Consider the following 22,468-nt stretch of genomic DNA (forward strand, 5'->3'; position numbering starts at 1 on the left):
TTCTCCTAGGCTGAGCAGTAGATGAGACCTTGCTGAATTGTAGGTACCTGCTTTTATCTGCGGGCAGTGCCCAGGTAACTCATTGCTCACACGTTCAGTGGCTTGTTAGGTACCCTGAGCAGCCTGGTCTGAACTTACTGCCAGGACAGAATTTGGCACTGCTGACTCATTTTCCCACAGCTAATAGCAGCCTGGGAACAGTGGCTGTGGCACAGCGGGCTGCGGTGAGCCACGTGCCAGAAGAGTTCAGTGCTGCATGCACGCAGAGGTCCTTGGTCTCACCAGAGCTGAAAAACAGCTTTGTGTTTTTGGTGGCGAGGCAACAGGTCTGCCCTCCATCTATGTGGAAATAGGGTCCTGATACCCACTTGAATTAGCATTGCTTGGTGCCCTGCTTTTCTGGTAGATGATGGTGACCGGGGCAGAATGGCCCCATAAAGCAGTGCTTCATGCCTGCCACTTGGGTGACTCATGAGCCCTAACTCCACAGATGCTTTGCTTGGGGTGTCCAATGCTGGGAATTTGGTACCACGAAGCTCTTGGGAGTCAGCTCTTGTTGTGCTCCTGATGAAGCACGTGTGGCTCGCTGACCTGCGCCTTGCAGACAGATGGACTTTGTCTCGGCAAAGTGTTACGCTGCTCATTTGTGGGTGGTTTGCTGGCAGGAGGTTGTCATTCTTCAGCAAAATGCTGTCCAGTTCTAAACACTCTATGCCAGACTCCCTCTCTGCAAAGCCAAAATAACTTTGGCTTTTTTTTGTATCGTAATTCTGAATAAAACTTTGAGTAACCTTTGTGAATTTTAGGACCACTGATCAAAGATGCACATAGTACAGAAACACGCACATCAGTTCAGGAAAAAGATAAAAAGGCCCACTCTCTCTCTCAAATTGAAATTAATTTCTAACTATCTTCTTCAGTGATTTGTTGCTAAAATAACATGTAAGCAGGTTTCTTATGGTCACCTCTGCTATCGCATACTTATGTTTAGATCACTACGTATTTCTTTATCAGTGTGATGAACTACGTTTTGGCATCTCCCATGCTTCACTTGGCAGAAAACTGACAGCCACCCTTAGGACTGTGGTATGTTGGCACAAAAGATCTCTACTGATGTAATAGGATATGCTGGAGCTGCATCACTGACAGCTTGCATGTTGTTGGTGTGTTAGTCCTGGAATCAGTTCTGTAACAATTCTAGGAAAGCTGTGGACTGTCACTCCCAGTCAAAAAGTACTTAGCTTGTAGATCTTCTCAAGAAGAGATCATTTATTGCGTGCAGTTGTTATGCTCGTGTACGTAGAGCCGAAGAACTCTATGGGCTTCATCTCATGGAAGTTCCTGTCTACAGAAGTGAGCAATCGTGTAACTTTGCATTTTTTCTGCATGTAACACATTCCAACTTCTTAGTTTAATCAAGTTAGCCAAAATATCCATGAAGCTATTTTTAAAAGAAAAAAGCTTATTTTTACAAGTGGAGAAGTAGGATTTTATGTCTATAAACATAATGACTTGGCCTAATCTTTCTCATACACTGGAGTATTCAGTCCATATTTAGACTTTGGTCTGCAGATACTGTAATAATACAACTTTTTTTCTAGGTCTTAGTTACCCTTTGGAAGGCAGACATATAAAATCTTTTACCTGCTCATGTGTTAGTTTGCTAAAAATGCCAGAGCTGAGGATAACGTGCTGTTACAAGAATTACTTCCTCACATTTGCCTTGCAGTTGGCAGTAGTGGGATTCACGTGCCAAGATGGGGATTTTATATGTTTAGAAGTTTCGGTCCCAGAGGCAGTAACTCCACATCAGAGTTGTACAGCTGAAGTCAAGTTTTGAGTATTTGTTTCTTCCATTTATGTGATGGAATATACTTCTTCAAAAGCTCTATCTAAACGTTTTTATATGGCATTGTAGGTATCAATTTTGTCTTCTTTTTGTTTTATTTGTGGATGGGGGGACTGTTTAAAAAAAAAAAACAAAAAACAAAACAGTCCCTTCCAGTTTTGTAACATGAAGCAGGGGACCATTGATTCAGTTTCTTCCTCAGGGTAAAATAAGACGTGGCATAGTTGGCAAAATCCATGTGATTTTGGCCTGGAAACAACAATATGTGCTTGGTTTGTTCATCCCAGAGCAGAGCAGGCTGAGGGGAGGCCTCATGGGGCCTGCAGCTCCCTCACAGGGGGCGGAGGGGCAGGCGCTGAGCTCTGCTCTCTGGGGACAGCGACAGGACCCGAGGGAACGGCATGGAGCTGGGACAGGGGAGGGTCAGGCTGGGGGTTAGGGAAAGGTTCTGCACCCAGAGCTGGTCGGGCACTGGGACAGGCTGCCAGGGACGTGGGCACAGCACTGAGCTGCCGGAGTTCAAGGAGCGTTTGGACAACGCTCTCAGACATAGGGTTTGGGTTTGGGGTGATCTTGTATACAGTCAGGAGTTGGGCTCAATGGTCTTTGTGGGTCCCTTCCAGCTCGGGGTATTCTGTGTTTCTGAATATGATTCTGTTAGTTCAGAAGAAGACCTAACTGTAGTTTGAATAAAGGTAAAGCTAAGGAATCCGACACGTTTGTTGCTGCAGTCTGTGTTAGGCTGGTGTGTTGTTTGTGTGTGTGTGTGTGTAGGGTTTTTGTTTTGTGTTTTTTCCTCCTTTGCTTTCCCAGTATTGCTTCCAGTTTGCTAGATTTCACTTTTTAGTTTGGGGTAAGAAAAGTTTGAATGTTCTTAGACTGGAAGTAAGCAATTCACTAATAATGTTGGTGACTAGTTTTGGAAGTGCCCTATAGTGTCTGCTAGGAAAATAAATCTGTGAAAAGGGGGGAAAAAATTGCTTTCACTTTTTCCTGTTGAAAGTGGAATTCAAAATGAAATTTGAGAACACTGTTGGAGACTACTGTCTCGCATTTGCCTGCTTTCAGGCAAGATTTTATACTAGTGTACCACTGTCACAGCCAACAGACTTTTATTAAAACACATAGGACATTTTCAAGATGCCATAAAACCTAGCATATGGGAAGATCTGTTTCAGACTTCAGTTGTAGTGGCCGTTCACAGGGTTGTGTACTCTCTATGCACTAGGAGCTCTGGAGGTAAACATTTCTGGAGTTTTTAACTATGTCCTTGTTAAAACGTGTATATATGAAATTCAAGTGCTATGATGGCAGCCTTTACTACAAGCTAGGTATTCAGCTCTCAGTGCATCTCCCTGACCAGGCTGGTGTCAGTGACCAACATGGATTTAGTTTTTCTTTCTTCCTCTGGTTCATTTCTCACTTCTCTTGCTTATCTGTCTTGCTAGGAAGATCTCTGCTTGCCAAACTCCTCGGAGGTCATTGGGGTCCCCTGCAGTGGGCAGATCGGGTATCCGCACAATGCAGACCTGTTAGTGGCTCGCCACTTTACCGTGCCAGATCTCCACGGTGGGTCGCTGCCCACCACCCGTGCTGGCTGGCTGAGTCCGGACAGCCTGGTGGTCGCACCGCTCAGCCTCGGGGTGCTGGGAGCAAAGTGAGACTCTCAAAAACTGGTGATTGACGAGTAAATTCTGCTTTCATTGCTGTTGGGGTGCAGTGGCTTTGTTTGTCTTATGTTACTTTTCAAAGTTCATTTGCTCAGCAGTTTTTCATGTGGGATTTGGAAAGAAGGTTACTGGATTATGTAGTAGATTTAACTTTTGAAACTGGATCCTAAAAAACAGCTGTTTTCATGCCATGTACATCTTAAAAAAAAATTGTTATGGAGATAATTATTATCTACATTCAGCCTGGGGAAATTTTTAAAGATGTAATTTAAAACAAATATATAAGATAGACCATGGTGGTGGTTATTATTGTGAATATTGGCAGAGCTTGAATTTTTATCTATTTATGTGCAGGAATGGATTTATTTTATTTAACCTTGTTTTCAGCATAATCCCCGGTTTTCTTAGGCCATTCCAAGATCAAGATACTAAATAATTGAAAACTTGAGTGTATTAATACCGTTAATCCCTTCTATTTGTTAGCAATTATAGTTTGCATGGGGTTGTAAATACAGGGTGTTGGATTAGCTGCTGTTGTTAATACTCTTAATACACCAGTTATTCAAATATCCAAGATCCTTTAATCTTTTGGTAAGAAGTTGGTAATAAAAGTTAAATTTGAAACATATTTTGAGTTCATTAGTGTATGGATATTTTTAAGGTTCATGGCTTTTTTTTTATTTATTCAAGTCTTTGCAGTTATTTACAAATCACAGTATGGTAACTACCAATGTTCAGAAATGTACTTGGCTGGATTTTTCTTACATGTGGAATGTGGACAAAGATCAGACCTTCAGTGTTGCGATCTGGTCTTTGCCTTCTGTTGTAAGGTGTGCTCAGAGAAGCGATGCACACAGAGGATGTAGCACTTCTGTGGGTATGGTGCATACGTATTCAATGCCATTCCTGGCAAAATATATAAATATATATATATGCATATATATATATATAGTCCAAAAAAAATTATTGAATGTATGTTCTTGCAAGGATATATCCAGAAGTATGTTAGACCTGCATAAATTTTAGGGACATGGTTTAGTGGGTGATATTGGTGGTAGGGGGATGTTTGGATAAGATGATCTTGGGGGGTTTTCCAGCCTTAATGATTCTGTGATTCTGTAAATATGGCCTTGTTGCCATCAGATATACAATATTTTCTACTGAAAAGTTCTGGAAGCCTGAAACTCCATTGTTTTTTTGTGGTGTAATGCAATCTTTAAGAAAATTACTTTTTCTACTAGAGTTAAATTATAGGCATGAAAGAATGTGTATCTTTGATTAATTATGGAGTGGGAATTTCAAAATCGAAAGCTGAGCTTTACTAGCATTGAGAGAAATCTTTTGTTGTTGTTGTTCTCAGATATTGGATTAACTAAGAAAGCAGTAGACTTAGGACAGACACCAACACTTTGTATGGAATGCCTCCTGCTTTTTTTTTTGATTGTTCATTTGTTTGCAGCCCAGGACTGGAGTGACTGTTGCATCACCCTTGCCCATTTAAGACAGTCAGACTGTATGAGCCAAGGAGAGATGATGACTCTCAAGGTGTTGGCTTACAGCTTATCAGCCAATTAAAAAACTCAATGATTAAAGCAGCATGTTGGCTAATTAACAGTCTCTGTCACAGCATACATGAAAAGCAGAGTATCAGAAGAGCATTTTGGTGTTTGGGAGTACGGCTGCGTGTTTTCACTTAGGCTTGTTTCAGCGCCCAGGACCGTGTTTCCAAGGGTTTGGCAGGCGTGCTGCTGAAGAGCTGGGGAGGCTCGGAGGCAAGCTCTGGTGGTTCCGACCCTGTAGCAGTGCGCCCGGAGGAAGCTCAGTGCCTTGGCCCAGGGCTTTCAGCGCTCCTTGCACGAAGGCGCTCTTCCCAGCGCTGCACGGCCAAAGCGCATGGTCGTGGCGTGCTGCAGGGCGCTGCTCCAGGATGGGAGGCACAGCCCTCGCCTCTCCTCGCCAGGCCTCAGCAGTGCCCAGAGGCTTCTGCCGGCTGCCAGGAGAGAGGCGCGCGACGGCGCCACAGGCCTTCAGCTGACAAATGGACTGGCGTGACCCGAAACTGCTGTGAGTGGGAGCTGCTGCCCTGGTCTCCTTCTGCAAAGCACCCAAACGCTCCAGCACGGTCCGCTGCTTCCAGCAGGGATGGACGTAAACTCCTTTGAAAGGAGTTGCTGAGCTGAAGTCTTGCTAAGTAACAGCACACAGCAATCGCGGGCTGCTTTAAGTGCGCGGGCAGTGCTGCCGGCCCAGGTCGGCAGGGGCCAGACCTTGCGGCAGGCGGCGCGGTGCCGTGCTGGTGCCCTGCTGCGCGCAGCGCTTGCTGCGTGCTCCGGTGCTGTATTGCTGCGATACACCTGGCGTGCAGTTCTGTCGTCGTTCTCTGGAGTTATAAATGCTGTGCTGCTAACCAGTGTATCATCGTATGCAGTTCATAAGCTTTTCCTCAGAATTAGTTGTTCATGTGAGCGGTAGGTTTCTTTCAGTCACTGCCTTTGAATCATCCTTTATTAAATTCAAGCATTGTTTGTACGCTCATACCAATTTAGGTCACCACTTCCAAGTTTGTCATGTAAGTTATTAATTTTCTGTTGGCAACAAGTGGTTTGCCTTTTTTTTTAAAAAAAAAAAAAAAATCTTCTTTGAATGGTATTCTTGGCTGGACTTTTTGTTCTCTTACGCCAGTGGACTCAAGGAGGGACTCCTGAATATTCAAATTGAGAACCCCAGGGCAGGAAAGAAAATTCACAGTCCTGTTCAAAGTGCAGTGTGTTCGTGTTGCTTCCTCCCCTCGCTGTCATACCCGTCCTGTATGGAGCTGCTGTTCACCCCCTCGGTGCTGCCAAGTCACCGACTCCCGGCACTTGTGTCTGCAGGGCGCAGAGCTGCTGCCGTGACCGGCCCCTGCGGATGTGCGGCGTGGCCTGGATGGGGCCCAAGGAGCTGCGCAGGTGGGGCTGGGCTGCGATGTCAGGCCTGCCCGTGTGTCCCGACAGCCTGTGCTAATTACAGCGAGCAGCATGTGCAGAGAGGTGAACAGATGTATTATTTTTTTCAAATTAGAAAAGTTTTTAAGTGGTCTTCGTTGTCACTGGGTCAGCTTAGGATGAACCAGGTGACCAAAATGCAGTAACTTGGTCACTTCCTCCCTTAAGGTGTGGGCGCACTGGCTAACACATTCAGATACCCTGGCTCCCAAAGATAAAATACGTTTGGAGACACTACTGGTAACAGATGCTTTTATTCAGTAAAAATCACCTATTGCTTTAACTCGCATCTATTTGAATCTTCACCTCTGTCCAGGAGGAGGTTTGCTTTGTATAAGTGCTGTGTGGTGTTGTTTTAGGGACTGTGCTTGTGTGGATGAGTGCTGTGTTGTTTCTTTCCTACTCAGTGACAGTGAAATTCTGTATTTCATGCTAGGAGTCCCTTTCATCGTAAGGCCACACCAGTAGGGACTGTGTCTGGTTGCTCATGAACTGGCTTAATCTATCCTGTGTCTGTCTGGTGATTTGGGCTATAGTGCTGCCATGATACTTTGTATCATGAGTTTTCACATCACACTACCTTGTATTTTCTCCTGGAAAGATTCATCCTCACTACGGTGAAGTCCCTGTCGTTTCATGTTCAGCCTTGTCTCCCTGCTGCATGACGCTGGACGTGAGGTGCTGCCCCGCTCCGTGGTGTCCCTGGCCCCAGGCTGCCGTGCAGGGGAGGCACCTGCAGCTCCTCCAGCCCTGGGCCATGTAGGGGCTTGCTGCTGCTGCTGCGGATGTCCTTTGGCTGCTGCGCACACGTTCCCCAGTCGCAGACCCTGTGGGCGCTCGCTGTTGTATGTGCAGTGCCGTGCTCTTGCTTTCTCTGGAATTGTGCATTCAGGCAATCAGATGTTATACCAAAGCAGTTTTCTGCAGGTGCCAGAGTCTGGTGACTATTTCCAAGAATGATCCTGGGGTCGCTGGTTGTTGGGCTGCCCAGTGGGGTTATTCTAACAGCTGATGGCAGCGGTGCCTGTGGGCAGGTAAATGCACGGGCAGCTGCTGCCGCGACCAGCCATGTGCATCGCGTGGGTCCGGGGCAGTGAAGGATGCTCGTTCTGGTGCTGCACAAGGGCAGCAGCCCTGGGCCCATCATCAGTGCCAATACACACAGCAAGGCACAGCGGTGCCTTCCTGCCCCGTGTGGTACATGGCTGCCATTCAGAGTCCTTTTAAAATCTCGGCTCACTTACGCTGGCCAGGTATTTTCTACTTTCAGTGTTAATCCATTTTCTGCAGAAGGCTTCTCACACCTTCCCCTTGAATCCCAAAGACTTAAGTTCATTTTCTGCTTCCTGTAATGGAGACGGTGTCTCTTGTTACCTTTCTTGTGCTTGCTGTTCGTGTAGTTTTCTTTCTGCACTCTGATACGCGGAACGATCTCCATTCATGTATCATACAGAAGCCTCCAGAGAGTATTTCTTACAGGCCCGTGTTCTGCTTATTTCACTGTCAAACTGTACCTTTGTACCTCTGAGGTCATGTTACAGTATCTTGGCAACTCAGAAGCTGGAAGTTTGTCAAAAACATTTGTTTTTGACAAGCCCTCAGTTGGTTCCAGCAGGTCAAGGTGCAGTTGCTGAAGTCTAGTGTCAGTGGCAAGTTTTTCTTGGGGGGAGCATGGGAAGAGGGCCAGCGCTATGGCATTGGCCTCATCAGCTGAAGCTGCTGAAGTCCTAGAACTTGTTTTAGCTGCTGCTCTTGTTCTTGTGGGGATTTGTGGTTTTGGTTTGGGGGTCTTCTCATATATTAGATTGGTTTCAAGGTCAATGAGGTCCTCAAATTTTGGAAGGTCTTGTTTAGATTGTAGTTCTAACAGCACATGCTACCATTATTTTTAGTTAGAGAAGCAGCTCTTTCCCCTTCCCTGCCTTGTGCTATTGCAGGTGAGGCTGATATTGGTCTTGGTGTCGGCTGTAATGCATCAGTTATTACCTCCAGCTCCTTTCAAATCACTTGATCACTGCCTCATCACTTTCAGTTCATTTACATCATTCCTGATGTTTCCCTGAGGCATGGCCAAAACAGGATGTTTACCCTTTCTAACAGGCTACCTTTTGCAGTGATTGTTTCAGGTTGCCTTTCCTGGGTTTAAGGGAGTGTAACTGGGTATGGGATGCACCATCCCAGGCTGGGAAGCTCTGTCTCTTAGTGTCTCTCACAATTTAGGTACGTGTAGTTTCTGTTGTTTCAAGAGGTGCTGATTTCTAGTAAGATGTAGGTTGTACACGGCTTCAGTTTTTTTGGAAACACACGAGCTTCCAAAAGGTAGTAGGTGTTTAGTATTTTTCTTGGAGCTTCTGATGTTTTTTCATGGGAAGTCCAAGCTCTAGGTTTTCTGCTGGAGATGCATGCTAACGAGTGCAAGGCTCTCTGGGCCATCCATGGCTCAGGTTCTAGAGAACCTGTCTCAGGTTCTCTAGAGATCTGCTTCATCTGTTTTTCTGCAGTATTTGTCCTTGCCAAGGCTGTGAGTAGTATGGTTTCTGCATTATTCCCCAGGAAGCTTCAGCTTCTTTTTGTATTCTCACCGTGTATTGTGTCTTGATTTAGACCCATTCACAGGAAAGGAGATCAAAAGAGAATAAAGTAAACAAACGAGGGATTTATTTCATTTTTAATTGATGCTCATCTATCAGCACTGCAGGTTAGGCTGGACAGGAGAGACCGAGATAGTGCCTTTCTGAGAGGTCACTGCACCAGTTAGCTCAGTCCTTAAATACCAGCCAAATACTTCAGTGGGTCTGGTGTTGCTGAGCATTGCTTAATCCCATGGGGGGCAGTCATTGGTCTGTCCCACTATCGTATTGCTATCCTTAGAATTCTGCCACCTTCCCCCGTGACAGCATATATCCCTTCTTCAAGCACAAGGCTACCGAGACAGCACAGACCTTCTTTTCTTCCCAGTGTTCACCTTCTGCATTGTTCCTTTCAGCAGTTGCAGGGCAATCCAGCCTCCCAGGCAATAGGAGGGGTGGACAACAGTCTCTTCCTCCTGCCCCGTAATACGCTATTTTGTCCCATCTTCTGTGTTTATTTCTTTTTTATTTCTTTTAATTCAGCATTCAACAAGCCACTGCTTTTCCAAGTCCAGGTGCAAAACTGACTTAAACTTATTGTAAAGTGTGTGTGTATAAAGCCCGATTTTTTCCAACTGTGTTAATTGATCTAATATTCTACTACTTCTCCCTTGCTTTTGTGTCTTGAACTTAGTGACGCTCACTTTCTGTGCATGAGGATACTGGCAGCTAGAGGGGACTGTTTTGGTAGTGCTACTTGGGAAAACTGCGAGCTTTCAGAAACATTGAGCTAAGCGTACTGAATTTGTACTTGGAAGTTGTGCAAACGTATGCAATAAGAACATGGTATTTAAGTAACGGCTCTGATTTGGTAGAATCTGTGCTTTACCTTAGACTCACAAGTAATTTTTTTTCTTTGTTTGATTCCAGTTGGTTTGTCTATATTGATTTTGAAGTCTGGTGTGCCAACGATACAAACATAATACACAGGTTTATCATCTTTGTGTTGGTCAACTATGAATGTAAGCTTGGTGCAAAATGCCACAACAATGCTACCTTCTTGGTGTGCATTTTCCTTAGCATCATCTGTGGGGTTTGGTGTTTACAGCATTGCACTGGGAGAATGTGAAAGGTCACTGGAAGATAAGCAAGAGGTTTAAATCAAATGATAAAAAAATAATTTAAATCAAATGGCAAGGAGTTGTCAGTACACTTTTAAAGATGCTGTAGAAGATCAAAAATCTTAGTCTAAAATCACAATCTAAACAATTCTAGCAAACAGCTGTAATGGTAATATTGTTGGACCTGAAAACAATGATTTGAATAAACCTGGAAACTGTGATCAAACAGAACTATATTAGAGGTTTTGTTTTCCAATAAATAAGTAGAAAGCCAAATACAGAAATAGAGGGTATTTTTGCCTGCATTTGGACTTTTTGTTGTTGTTGTTTGTTTTTTTGTTTTTGTCTGAATGCAGCATAGGTTGAAGGGAAGAGATTAAAAAGGCTCTGGGTACTACTTGGGACTGCATACTTAGAATATATGACTTTAGCAGGGCCAATTGTGTTGTTGTATAATGCCAAGAAACCTTTTTAAAATACAGGTTTTGGGGAATCCCTTAGTCAACATAGGGCTCTTAAAAACATTTAATTCAAGCACTTAGAAATTAGTTTGTTTGTACCTTTCGTTCAGCTCGATATGCAAAGTCCAATCAGTCAGTTCTCCTCTATGTTCGTTGGAAGCTCAGCGAGTTTTCACAAAGTGAGTCAAGAATTTTTTTCCTTAAAAAATGAGACTATTATTAGCTAAAAATAAACTTCACAAAATAGAACCTGCTTTCTATAATTCATCTACTTTTTTCCATGTTCCACTGAATGAAACTAAAAAGAATTTTTCCAGGCTGTTAATTTGGTTTCATTTCATTCTCTCTCCTTTTATTTCTTAACTTTTTTTTTTTTTTTTTAATGAAAGATTTCTTACCCTGCCTAAATATATATTTTCTTTTTCCTTTTTTTGAAAAGACTGCTGCCCTGTATGAACATATTCTTGCAACAGACTTAAAGCTTTCTTTTGGCTGCAGGGTATAATTTTATAGGAAATGGAAACACTGGGGAGAAGAGACTACTTGTATGTTCATTTTGAAAAGCTGCTTGTTTTCGGGGTATTAGCAACTCATGTGGTATCCATGTGTTTGACAGCCTACTACTTTTCCTTATAAGTCTGACCAATACAGTAACCAGTATGACACAAATAGACTTCAAATGGAAAGTCAGCGTGAAAAGAAGCCTTAGTGGGATTCTGAATTCCAGGAAAAGGTCAGAATGGCTTTTAAGTGAAGGGAGTGGCCATGCGTGGTACGTGTCCTGCTATTTTAACATAGATCCTGCATGGTTCTGCAGTCTAGACTCAAGTCAGGGTTGGTTTTGGGGGTAGGGTTTCTATTTGTGATTCTGTTTATTCAGAACGTGTGCAGTTAGATGAAATGGTAGGGTAAAAACAGGCTCATGCTCCCAAGTCTTTGGGCTGCTTGTAGGGCTCAGCTACAGCTGCACAGCCTGAAATAAAGGCAAACTTTCCAAGCTTTGTGTATATTGGAGTGGGTGGTCTGTGCACATCTACTCAGCTCATGGATGGCATGCTTAAAGCAGGCAAATCTCTGTTAACAAGGCCGCCCCGAGCAGTCCCGGTGCGCCCCTGCCACGAGGACTCGCGCAGGTAACGCCAGGCCTGCGCCCCGGGGCTGCGAGGGGTGATGTGAGGAGGGAGGGCATGACAGAAAATCCCTGCGTTCTCAGGAAAGAGAAACTTCTTCTGAAAGGATGTGTAAGTCTTTTTCTGGCATCTTTCTTCTGTTCTTCCCGATGTCATTTGAGCACATTGCTCTTTGGCTGGATACCAAAGGCATGAAATGAGGCTGCGTGGGGATGGGAACAGAGGACCCAGAGCAAACAGCTGCTTACAAAGAACTGGAAGTAGGAGAAGCCAGAAACGAGAAGGCTGATAAAGCTGAGTTTGGGTTAGTGAATGGTGTCCTTCAGTGAATGGGCGAAATTTTGCACTAGAGAGGACAAAGAAAAGATTAATTTGTTATATTACAAAATGAATGAGAATTTTATGAAGGGCAAAGTATGGAAAAGATGGGAAGAAGGCCAAAGAGTCTGGAAGACATGAAATGTAATGTATCTAGTTTTAGACAGAAAAATAAAAGGGAGATAAATGAACTTTCCACTTGATTGCATCTCCAGTCTTTCAAAACTCTAAATTATTTAATTTATACAGACGTGACTAGGCAGAAGCTGGAGGCTGGGGGCTAGATCACAGAATTTTACCACAGGAGTGGTAAAAACAGAAAGCAAGGATGTGGTCAGGCCAGTGACTGCAGGAGAAGGGCAAGGTGGGTGAGGGCATGATGAGCTATTCCTCAGGGCTAGAAGGGGAAGCGGGGCCTGGTCAGGCCCTGCAGCGCTGGAGGCTGCGTGAGGAGAAGCTGGCAGAGCTCGAGGCAGCAAGGGCATGGGGCACCGCAACAAGCACCAACGTGGCAGATGGCCACAGGGTGCCTTTTGGGGGCTGTCTTGGGGCAAGGTGGGGTGGGGGAGTTGGAGTGCCCCCCCAAAACAAACAAACAAACAAACAAACAAAAAACTAGAATTGTGTTAGCTTTGGGTCAATTTGCTCGGTGATGAGCCTCTGCAGGTTGCCCATCTGAGAGACTGCTTTTGCTGCTTGGGCTTTGGTTTGTCTAGCCAATTTTTCAATATTTGATCTGATTTCGTGACAACAGTCTCGTCTGGCATATGGGCGGTAGGTGCAGAGCTGTTGGAGGGCCCTGCAGCAGTCTTGGCGTCCCTTGGATGTACTCACTGGTCTTGATGTTTAAGCTCACAGTGTTGGCACTTAGTCATGGAGCAAATGGGGAGCTTCTGCTACTCAGAGTTGCATTTAAAAGCAGAAATAATGTTGTGCTTTTTATCTTCTGAGATTCCTGAAGCATGAATAACTTCCTTTAAATTTCATGACTGGTAGCATTTTCTGCTCACAGAAAATAATAAAAAAAAAAAGGTACTATAAATTGTAGAGCATGTCCTGTTATTTACAGATTTGCAAACTGATTTAACTTAGAAATTCTACACATGCTAAATAAAAAGCTTAGATTTATGCTTAGCAGAGACAGACCGAAAGTAGGTGAGGTTCTTAGTGGAGACTCCTGCACTTTGTAGCGTGTTTATATCACGTTCAGGTCTGGGGTGTTTCGGATGTTGTGATAAGTTGTCAGTCACTTTCTGTAAATCCAGGCTGTAAATAAAAGTAGGATTCTTTAATGGGCTTTTACAAATGACTGTTTTCTGTCAATTTTGGATTACTTTTGGAACTCAGTAGGTCCCTGAGGCATCTTGTGACTAGCATAAATAAAGTAAAGAGAAGTTAGGAGAGTGTGTTTTTTTGTTGGTTTTCTGTTTGTTTGTTTTTAAACAAAAATTGCCTATTACCTACTAAATAAGACCATACTTTCCATTTTGAAAGCAAACACACAGCAGTGTTGAAGTCTGCTTGTGGTCTAATGCAGGACTTGTTTATCTAGCTTTCATAACTGCCAAAAATTTTTAATTATAAATTTCACAATCCCCAAGGTCTTGCTTTCTTGATAGCTTGAATTCAGCCTCTTTGTTTGGATCATATACAAATCATATACAAAGCACGTATGCAAGTTCCCCATGGACACCTGTTTTGTGGACTGATTAAAACCTGTAGATCCCATGCTGTCGTCATCATTTAAGGTTAGAAACCGTCCTGAAATCACAGCAGCTCCTGGTTTGTTTTCTTCTTGTTCCTTTTATAAAAGTGCCAGTTCCTACTTATTACTCACTGGGTTGACTCATTAAGTTCAAAATGAGTAGAAAAAGGGTTAAGTTGTGAAAACAAGCAGTTAAGGAGACAGCATTCTTCTGGGGGGAATATTTTATCCCTTGCTTCGTTGCCTACAGTTTTTATTTGCGTCTGCAGCTTCCTTATTCTGGCTTTGTGTGATGTTGTTCAGTTGAGGGGAAGGGCATGGGTGGGAGACATGGATGTTTTGTTCTGCATGTTTATTAATTTAAGACGTCCCTGAACTTGGGCCAAGATCCATCCTGGTTGGCTTCAGGCACGGCGCAAAGGCCTCTGCTGAGATGAGTTGTGGTGCTTGTGCTTAGCCGCCTGCCCCCTGGCTGGGTGGGGAGAAGCCCCTGGCAGCCTCCGAGCTCGCAGGGACCAAGACCAGCAGCTAACTTCCCTAGGGAATGCTGAGAGAGTTCATCACGAGATAAAAGGATCGCTCCTACGGAGCGAAAACTTTGCCTTCTTGACCAGTAAAGTCTGAATTTCAGAATCATCAAGGAGTGAGCAACAGAAGGGGGGCAATGGAGAGCAGGGGACAAAAGTAGCACTTTCTCCCCGCCTCAGCTTTAAAAAAAAAAAAAAAAAATGTATTTTTTGGGTCAGCGCAGGGGAAGGCTACTCAGTTCTTTAGCCACCTGTTGAATGAAGCTTCGCTCACAAGCAGTCAGAATAAATGAATAAGTTTAAAGTTGCATTCAACTATTTGAAAATAGCACATATGATGGGAAAATAGAGCAAAATGGAAATTTTCATGCCAGTATGTTTGCCTCTGACCAGCTGGTGTCATCCTCCCTTTAGTAACAGTTATGAGGCATCTCTCTGGTTTCCAGTGTAATACATTCTGCTGCCTCCAACAAATATTGTGCATTCCTGCTATTTATGTAAGAGAAGAAGCTGATTTGGGTCTGTGTTCCCCACTGTGATGCAGAAATTAGCAAATCTTGTTGACAATATAACTCAATGATATGTCATGGCTATTTCTGTATTTAGCATGTAGAAGTCGGCTATCTACCTTCATAACTGTATCTGTATGTTTATTAAAAATGCAGAATTTTGTGCTTTATTATGTTTGTGCTTCTTCCGGTTTCGTAACTCGTGTAGCAATCTTGAACTCTTCTCCCAGCTCATCTCTGACAGGAGCTCTGATGCGCTTGAACATCCTGCAAAAGCACGGTAGTGTTAGAATTAAATCCGTGTAACAACGAAGCTGTGTCCTCAAATTGCAAAAACTGGGTATCAGCAGTTCATATAAAGTTTTTGATATCCAGGCAATGAGCATGTACTTTAAAAGCACATATTTGGATAAGTATTACATCAGCAGGCTTGATTGCTTGATAATCTTGTAAGTACATGAACATAGTGAAGTCATGCACAAAATGCACCTTCTCAGTGAAAATCTGAGGAGACTCAGAAATCAAAAGGAAAAGTCTGTCCATTAGAGCTCCTGGAGGAACATTTAAATGTCCTTTTTTTCTTTAACTGTGGAAAAAACTACTCGCTTGAATGCATTGAGGAAAGTGACAAGTACTGGGGTAATATTATAAAAATACATTACTCTTATTCTTATTTTTTTTTTCTGTTTTGTTTTTCAGCCAGAAAACTTACAGAAGAATTGGCTTCGGGAGTTTTATCAGGTAAGGTAAAACTTATTTTCTCTTCAAGTGCTATACTTATTTGTTTGGTAGCTTGTTTACTAATGTAATGATCTTTTGCTTTTGTGAGTTTGAACTCACTATTTTGTAGTCAAAACCAGTCTTAAAAAGTAGGTACCTTTTTTTCTTTCTAAGTAGTGAATAGTGTATAGACATTACGTTTCCTTGTTGACGGTTGTCTAGCTAAAAAGGCTCTGACACTTTATAAAAATTACTTTAGTCTCACATGAAATGATCTTTTAAGTCTCCCAAGTAAGGAATGTAATTGAGTAAATTCAATAAAATAAAAATTGTGACAGTCTAATTTGTTTTTATTAAAATTTAACATTTTTTTGTTGGATCATCCCTCCTATTTGCCCTTTATTTTATTTTTAGACAATATGAAAATACTGAACTTGAACCCATATTATTATAAAATGTTGAAAACATAACCTTTTTTTTCCTTTGAGCATAAAGGCTGCTCTAACAAATTCTGGTTTTACAGTAGAGATTTGTTTTACTTGTTGATCTCATGCAGAAATGTGCAAGTAAGCAATGGAAAATGAGCACTAAAGGAACACCAAGGTGTCATGCCTTCTGTGTAGCATTATGAAGTGCTGTTTCACCGTGACAATTTGTATCTGCCAGAATTGATAGATTTTGAGGTTCCTTTATTCATGCTTAAATCTCCTATGTAAAAATGGTTAAGGTAACAGTATTCTGCTGTTCAAGTTTTAAAGTGAAACTACAGCATACACAGCAAACTTTACTTTTGATATTTTATCGTTGTTTTGTAATAACTCAGAACATCCTGTAATTATTTACAAGGTCAAGGTACATGCAATCTGGAATACTGTAAAACAGTATAGTTAGCTTTTTTCTGGCAAGTTTAATGTAATTACAAAAGCCTGAAATTAAATAGCCAGTCTTATATTCCACACTATCTGTCAGCTCCACAAAAGATTAATCTAATTATTTTTCTTCTTCCGTGTTGTTTAATTACTTCCATATGTATGTGGTGCTCAAATGGTGCAGGTTTCTTCAGCTAATACTGATTTAAAACCTCCTCACATCTTCAGAAAAGACCCTTTCTACAAAAAAAATGTAAAGTAGATATAAATAGATAAAACCCATATTTTTTTAGATCACTGTCTATTTGTAGCATCACATTACTTCTGCATATTTACTGGCAAGACTCCGTACACGTTCATTTGTTACTAAAGTGGGGTGAGCACTATGGAAACGTCTCCAAATACTTTGTGGAAAACAGGAAGAGGAGGGGAAAAAGAGAGCTGCTAGTATCCCAGAGCAGAGACCACTAATGTGTAACTGGACTGTCTTTGCTCCAGTGAATATCACTTATATAAGTTCAAAATAGGGAGAAAATGATTCATTAATGCTCCCACATGGCTGGACAGGTCCAGGATTCTGACCAACTGAAGTGTAACTGCAGTAGACCTGAACCCATCTCTCAGCTACAGTAGTTTCACTACGTCCTTCCTCCGTCTCCATTTCTTCGCCTTCCATATCTGCAATCTGAGACAGCTATATTTAAAAAAAAAAAAAAAAGTTACCAGTTCCGCTTGTCACCAGCAGCAGTGAGACAGGCAGTCTTCAGCCTGTTTTGAGGAACAGTGCAGTCCAGGAGCCTTGAACCCTTTTTCGTTTCATCCATGTGTTTGGTAGGATAGCTGTTTATGCTGTGTTCATGAATGCAGTAGGGAGTGGAATTATAGGTTATAAGAAGCTTTTTAGGGAAGAGACTAACATGCTTGTACTAACAGTAGCACAGCACAGTCCTGACACTAGACTATCTAGCAACCTATTAAATGTACGACTTCAGAATTTTTTTTTTAACTTTGTATTGTGCATGCTTGCTGGAAGCCCTCTACAAATTGAGATGCATCAGAAGCACTGGAAAATGACTTACAAAAAGACTCTTAATACTTCTTCATAAACTCAAAACCCAGATAAACCACAGACCACAATTTTTTTCCATTCTTCTGAGGAATTCAATTTGCATATGTAGTTGTGTCAATACAGTTTGCATAACTTCTGAGGATGAAGTCCTTTTGTAAGCAGTCAAAATAATCTCCACAAAAAAAAGCACTCTAAAAATGTTTCTAGAAATAAAAACCCATAATAGAAAATATCTTCATCTTTGAATAGATGTCATCGTATTAATGAAGGGGCATTTTTGTGGCTTGTTTTTAAGTTCCAACAAATAAAAACAGACGTTTCGATTGCTGGGAAAGGGAGATACAGGTCACCATCTATGCATTATCATGGATTATTTGCCATATGCATTTCCCAGAATGTGGTAGCACGTGGAGGACCAAAATAACATTTATATGTCTCATGCTGAAATCTTTAAACTTCTGTCATTTTTCTACAAATATCTAAAATTGTTAATATGAATTGTTAATATGTTAATATGATTGTTAACACGAAAAATCTAATGCTGTTAAATTATACAGTTTGTCTGAGAAATGCAAATGGGAAAAATATTTTAAATTTCATGTGTGTTTTTAATGACAAATTACAATGTAGTAACCCTCAAAGTAGCATGCCGTTTTATTACCTTTGACAGCACAATTGATACGGCTGAGAAATGTTGCTTTGTCTGATCTGTTTTCCTCGGATGCATGAGTCTCTGGTCTTGTAAAATTGACATCTGCATTTTGGATGACAGCCGACTTTGTATATAAAAATTGATTTCACTGTCAAACACTGGGTAGCCTACTGCCAGTTCACTACTATTGGCTATTTTCCCCCAGGGAAAAATAAAACAAAATGAAGGAGCAGTCCAGCTGAACTCAGTTCCAGATCCTTACGGGTATTGGCTCTTGGCATGTTCCCAGGGAAGCGGTGGTGGAGCCGTTCCCGTGTGTGTCGGAGTAGCACTGAACAGGTGGCGTACTTGACATCCAGCTGCTCGGAGGAAAGGAATGGCCCCAGTCTCAAACTGGCTTGCTTTCTTGTTTCCCATTGCTAAATTGGAAATTTAGCTTATTTCTTTGCTTATCCTTCTCACTATGCTATATTTTCCCATTGGGGAATACATGGCACTCATTTTGTGGTTTCATGAACTTCTTGTGATATAAGCAGTAGGTACCGTGTTCTCATTATGTGTAGATCAGCAAGAAGGCTTCAAGCCAGGCTAGGTAAGCTTTCACACACAAAAAAAAGTCAGCATCTTTACTAGTGGGATATTCTAAGAATAGGAAAAGGCTTCTGAGGAATGCATCCAACTGTCCATTAATGCTTAACAAACTGGTCAAAGTACATCATCTAATTAAAGCATAATATCATCATAAAATTCCCCAAATGACTGAGGAACACTGTGTTCCTTCTCTTCTGTGGATTACAATATTAACGTCAAAGTTAGCACATTTTAAATTACCTGTAAAGCAAATGAATGTCACCTCCCCTCCCGTGTTCCTCCTCTTACCCCATGCTCCATCTCCCCTACCTGAGGCAGTGCATGAAGAATTACATACGCTCATGTGCTGGCAGCTTCAAGGAGAGATTTCACCTGCCCAGGCCTTCCACCTCTGGCTTAAAGTAGATTAAGGTGGTGGTTTTTTGAATGTATAGATTCTTCTGAGCATCTATTTTCAAGTCATGATACTCTTCAGAAGGAGCACAGATATCTGAATTTGTGATTTGTGTCTTCTGAGTCTTAGTCTGTGTTTTCAGCTTTCCTCTGTGAAGCAGAAAAGGTCGACCTGTCCTTTAGGAAAAATGAGAATTTTCTTTAATTCAGCCCCAAAAGCTAAATTTCCAAAACTTTGTCTTGGAATGTTGTAGCTTGAGAAACGGACCAGCATTTTTTTCTGCTATAATTATAGTCAAATTTTGTATCTTATGGCCTCTTGACTTAGCATGACTGGATTACTTTTCTAATTTGTGAGCATGCGCAGGAGGGCCAGGATATGTCCCTGATGTGCAGCGCTGTGATGGTGTCAGTCAGAGGCAGTCACGCCGTCCCTGCTCCCCAGGCCTTCCCGGCTCGGCTCTGTGCCCGTTTTCTGCCGCTTCCCTCCGAGGTGTGGGGCCGTGGCGCAGTGCTGCGGGGACCTGCGGCCCTGCTGGCGGGGCACGTGAAGCCATAGCCAGGAATTTGGCCGCTATTTTGTGGCTTATTTTAGGACTGCAAATTATATGTTGTTGGCCTTGAAAGTTCAAGGACCTCCTGTATGCTTCAAAAAAAAAAAAAAAAAAAAGCCCCCCCTCTTTTGGTGGAGAATGGAAAGTGCTTTAATGAGGCTGACAAAGGACATGCTGATTTTTTTTTTCTTTTTGTGTCTCTCTTTTTGCTGCAGTAGAGAAGGTACAAGCTGTACTTTGCTTTTTAGCTGAACGGGAGGAAAAAGGAGCGCTAAATGAGCTGGTTGCCAGCTGAGACTTTGCTTTTCTGCTTGTGAACCTTGGAGTTGGAAAGGACAGCGAGTGGTTGTGCTTTGCTTGATATTTAAAACATGCTTTGATTTGGGGGCAGAGGGCTAGGTTCAGGACTTCCAGTCTTAGGTTAGAGCTTTTCTTTGTTCATTATTGTAGTCAACGCCTCCTTTCTGCAAAGAAGCCATCAAGATTAAGGAAATGATTAAATACCCATTAGTAGCCATAGACATTACAGAAATCTACTTTCTTCTCTGTGTGGCATTGCTGACTCAAATGGCTATGTTGCCATTCTCAATATGTATCGTAATGCATGAAAGAGGGTATGATTTTTCTGCAGAAATGAGATCACATGCAAGCTTGTATTTTTAGTGTTTTTAAATGGAGGTGAGGATGGAGAAGGTGATGGCAATTCCTGCGATTCTTCTTTCTTGTGGCCGTGGCAGGGAGCAGACCTAAACTGAAATGAGAATTGGGCACGTTTCTCGAGCTGCCGTACTTCGGCGACGAGGTCTGGGTGCTGCACGAGGCGGGGGCAGTGGGGCAGTGCCCTGCCCGGTGGCTGCTGCGCCCAGCTGAGCCTGCCTGCTTTCCCGTGGCTTTGACAAAATGCTGGGCTGGGGACATGCCAGCCCTCTGGTGGATGTATCTCAGGTCCGTTTACTCCAAGTTTGACAGTTCTCTCAACGGTTTGTTTTCTAAGTCCCTTTCTTCCAGATGCTGGCCACAGCTAACTTCATTGAAAATGTCTTTGCCTGAGCAAAGACGTGCTTGTGGTTGAAAAGGCGTGGACTCCGATGTCAGAGTGAAACATTAGGCGTTGTCTGTGACTTCAGACCAAAAAATAGGTCAAGTGCTTTGCTTCAAATGTAGTCGTATGGAAAAAAGTGATTTAGAACAACTTTCAGTGTTACAGGTAGAACTGGTGTTAAAACAGGCAGCATAGTTTTCTGATACTGACTAAAGTCACAGACTTAATGTAAATAATGTCTGATTTTTCAGCATTAGGTTATCAGTGCACATATCAGTAAAACTTAACCGTAATGTCCTTAAAAACATTATTTTGTTCTGAGAATTAGTTTGCATATAATCCTTGCGAATATTATGAAAAAAGGATTTAATATTTTCTAGGCATGTATATAGATTATATAATCATATTATGGAAAGTCTCATTCTTCATCTTGGATATAGAAATTGTGGTAACTTGCAGATTGAACTTGAACCAAAGTTGATAGTGAAAACCATTACTGCTTGTTTAACTGACATTATTTTTCACCCTACCCCCATGATTACTAATTACTTCACTGTTTTTCTTCTCTAATATTGCTGTCATCACTGATACTCAAAATCTACTAGCTTAAGCTGAGAATTTCTATGTATGTGCCTTACTGAGTTTTGGAGGAAACATCCAGGGGAAAAAAAAAAATCTTTATTCTGTAAACGAGACCTAGAAAACTATTTCATTTCTGATCTGAAAAAAAAAAAAAAAAAAAAAAAAAAAAAAAAAAAGTACATGCTGGTAGCGACCGCTTCTTTACAAAACTGTACAGCCTGCAGGTTTCAGAGTAGAGATTTGAAAGCTCCCCAGTTTTTGGCCAGTTAAAGAGCTGTGCTTTGCCTTTCCTTTGAAGACCACGGAGGTGGAAGCCACAGGCTGGGGCTGCGGGGAAGGAGAGGCACCGGAATGGGAAGCAAAGCCCCGCCTGCAGCGGGGACTGAGGACAGGCACCAGGAGCAGGAGGCTGGGCAGCCGGAGCGCAGGTGTCCCAGGGCTGGGGGCCCCTGACCTGCAGGCGTCGTGGTCCCAGGCCCTCGGAGCACCTTGGGGAGCAGCCCAGGCATCCCCCAAGCCCGAGCAGGGTGAGGAGAGGTCTGCGAGCGTCCTTTCTCCAGGTCTTCAGTTGAACAAGAGGTGGAGGAGAGTGTAAAGCTGCTTACCCGGCTGATGATAACATATTGCTATGTTACTTTCAGGAGTTGCTAATGAATGGCACTTAGGTTATCATTAAATGTAAAGAACTCAAAATGCCAGTCATGGATTTACCTGTTGTGAACAGGTGTGATGAGTAATTGCAGATCAGTTTCTTCCCATCCCTAGTTTACTGTATGCTATTAAACTGTATTAAAAATTAAGTAGCAATTGCTAGGCAGTGACTTTCTCTGCTGTGGTCACGCTGTGGTCTAATAATACACCCGTAGTAATGTTCAGCTGTGGATATTCAAATCTGCGTTGAGGTCATGCAGCGGTAACCCCTTCACCCAGCCTTTCTTTTTCTTTCTTTATATAGCTCTGTGCACTCAGAGCAGAGCCCTGGCTTGCAGCAGCAGCAGGGACCAGCTCTCCCCTGCAGGCCAGACACCGGCCATTACCTCCCCTAGCAAGCCAAGAGCAGCAAGGCACCATCCGTCCCCTGCGAGAGCGCTCGCTGTCCTGCCCGGCTCCGGCCGTCCTGCCACGGGAGCAGGGCAGCACTGGGGGCCCTCA

General features: G+C 42.7%; 1 protein-coding gene across 2 annotated transcripts in view; it reads left to right on the forward strand.

Annotated features, from left to right (window-relative positions):
• Window positions 1-1,302: 1,302 nt before the first annotated feature.
• The window catches only part of INPP5A (inositol polyphosphate-5-phosphatase A), a 198,450-nt gene continuing 177,284 nt past the window's right edge, over window positions 1,303-22,468 (forward strand). For both annotated transcript variants that reach the window (XM_035329692.1, XM_035329691.1), the window contains exons 1-2: window positions 1,303-1,353; window positions 15,544-15,585. In XM_035329692.1, the coding sequence (XP_035185583.1) occupies window positions 1,318-1,353; window positions 15,544-15,585 (78 nt within the window). In that variant the 5' untranslated portion in view covers window positions 1,303-1,317. The remainder of the gene's footprint in view (window positions 1,354-15,543; window positions 15,586-22,468) is intronic.

This window comes from Oxyura jamaicensis, chromosome 6 (genome assembly GCF_011077185.1).
Source record: "Oxyura jamaicensis isolate SHBP4307 breed ruddy duck chromosome 6, BPBGC_Ojam_1.0, whole genome shotgun sequence".
Lineage (NCBI taxonomy): Eukaryota > Metazoa > Chordata > Aves > Anseriformes > Anatidae > Oxyura > Oxyura jamaicensis.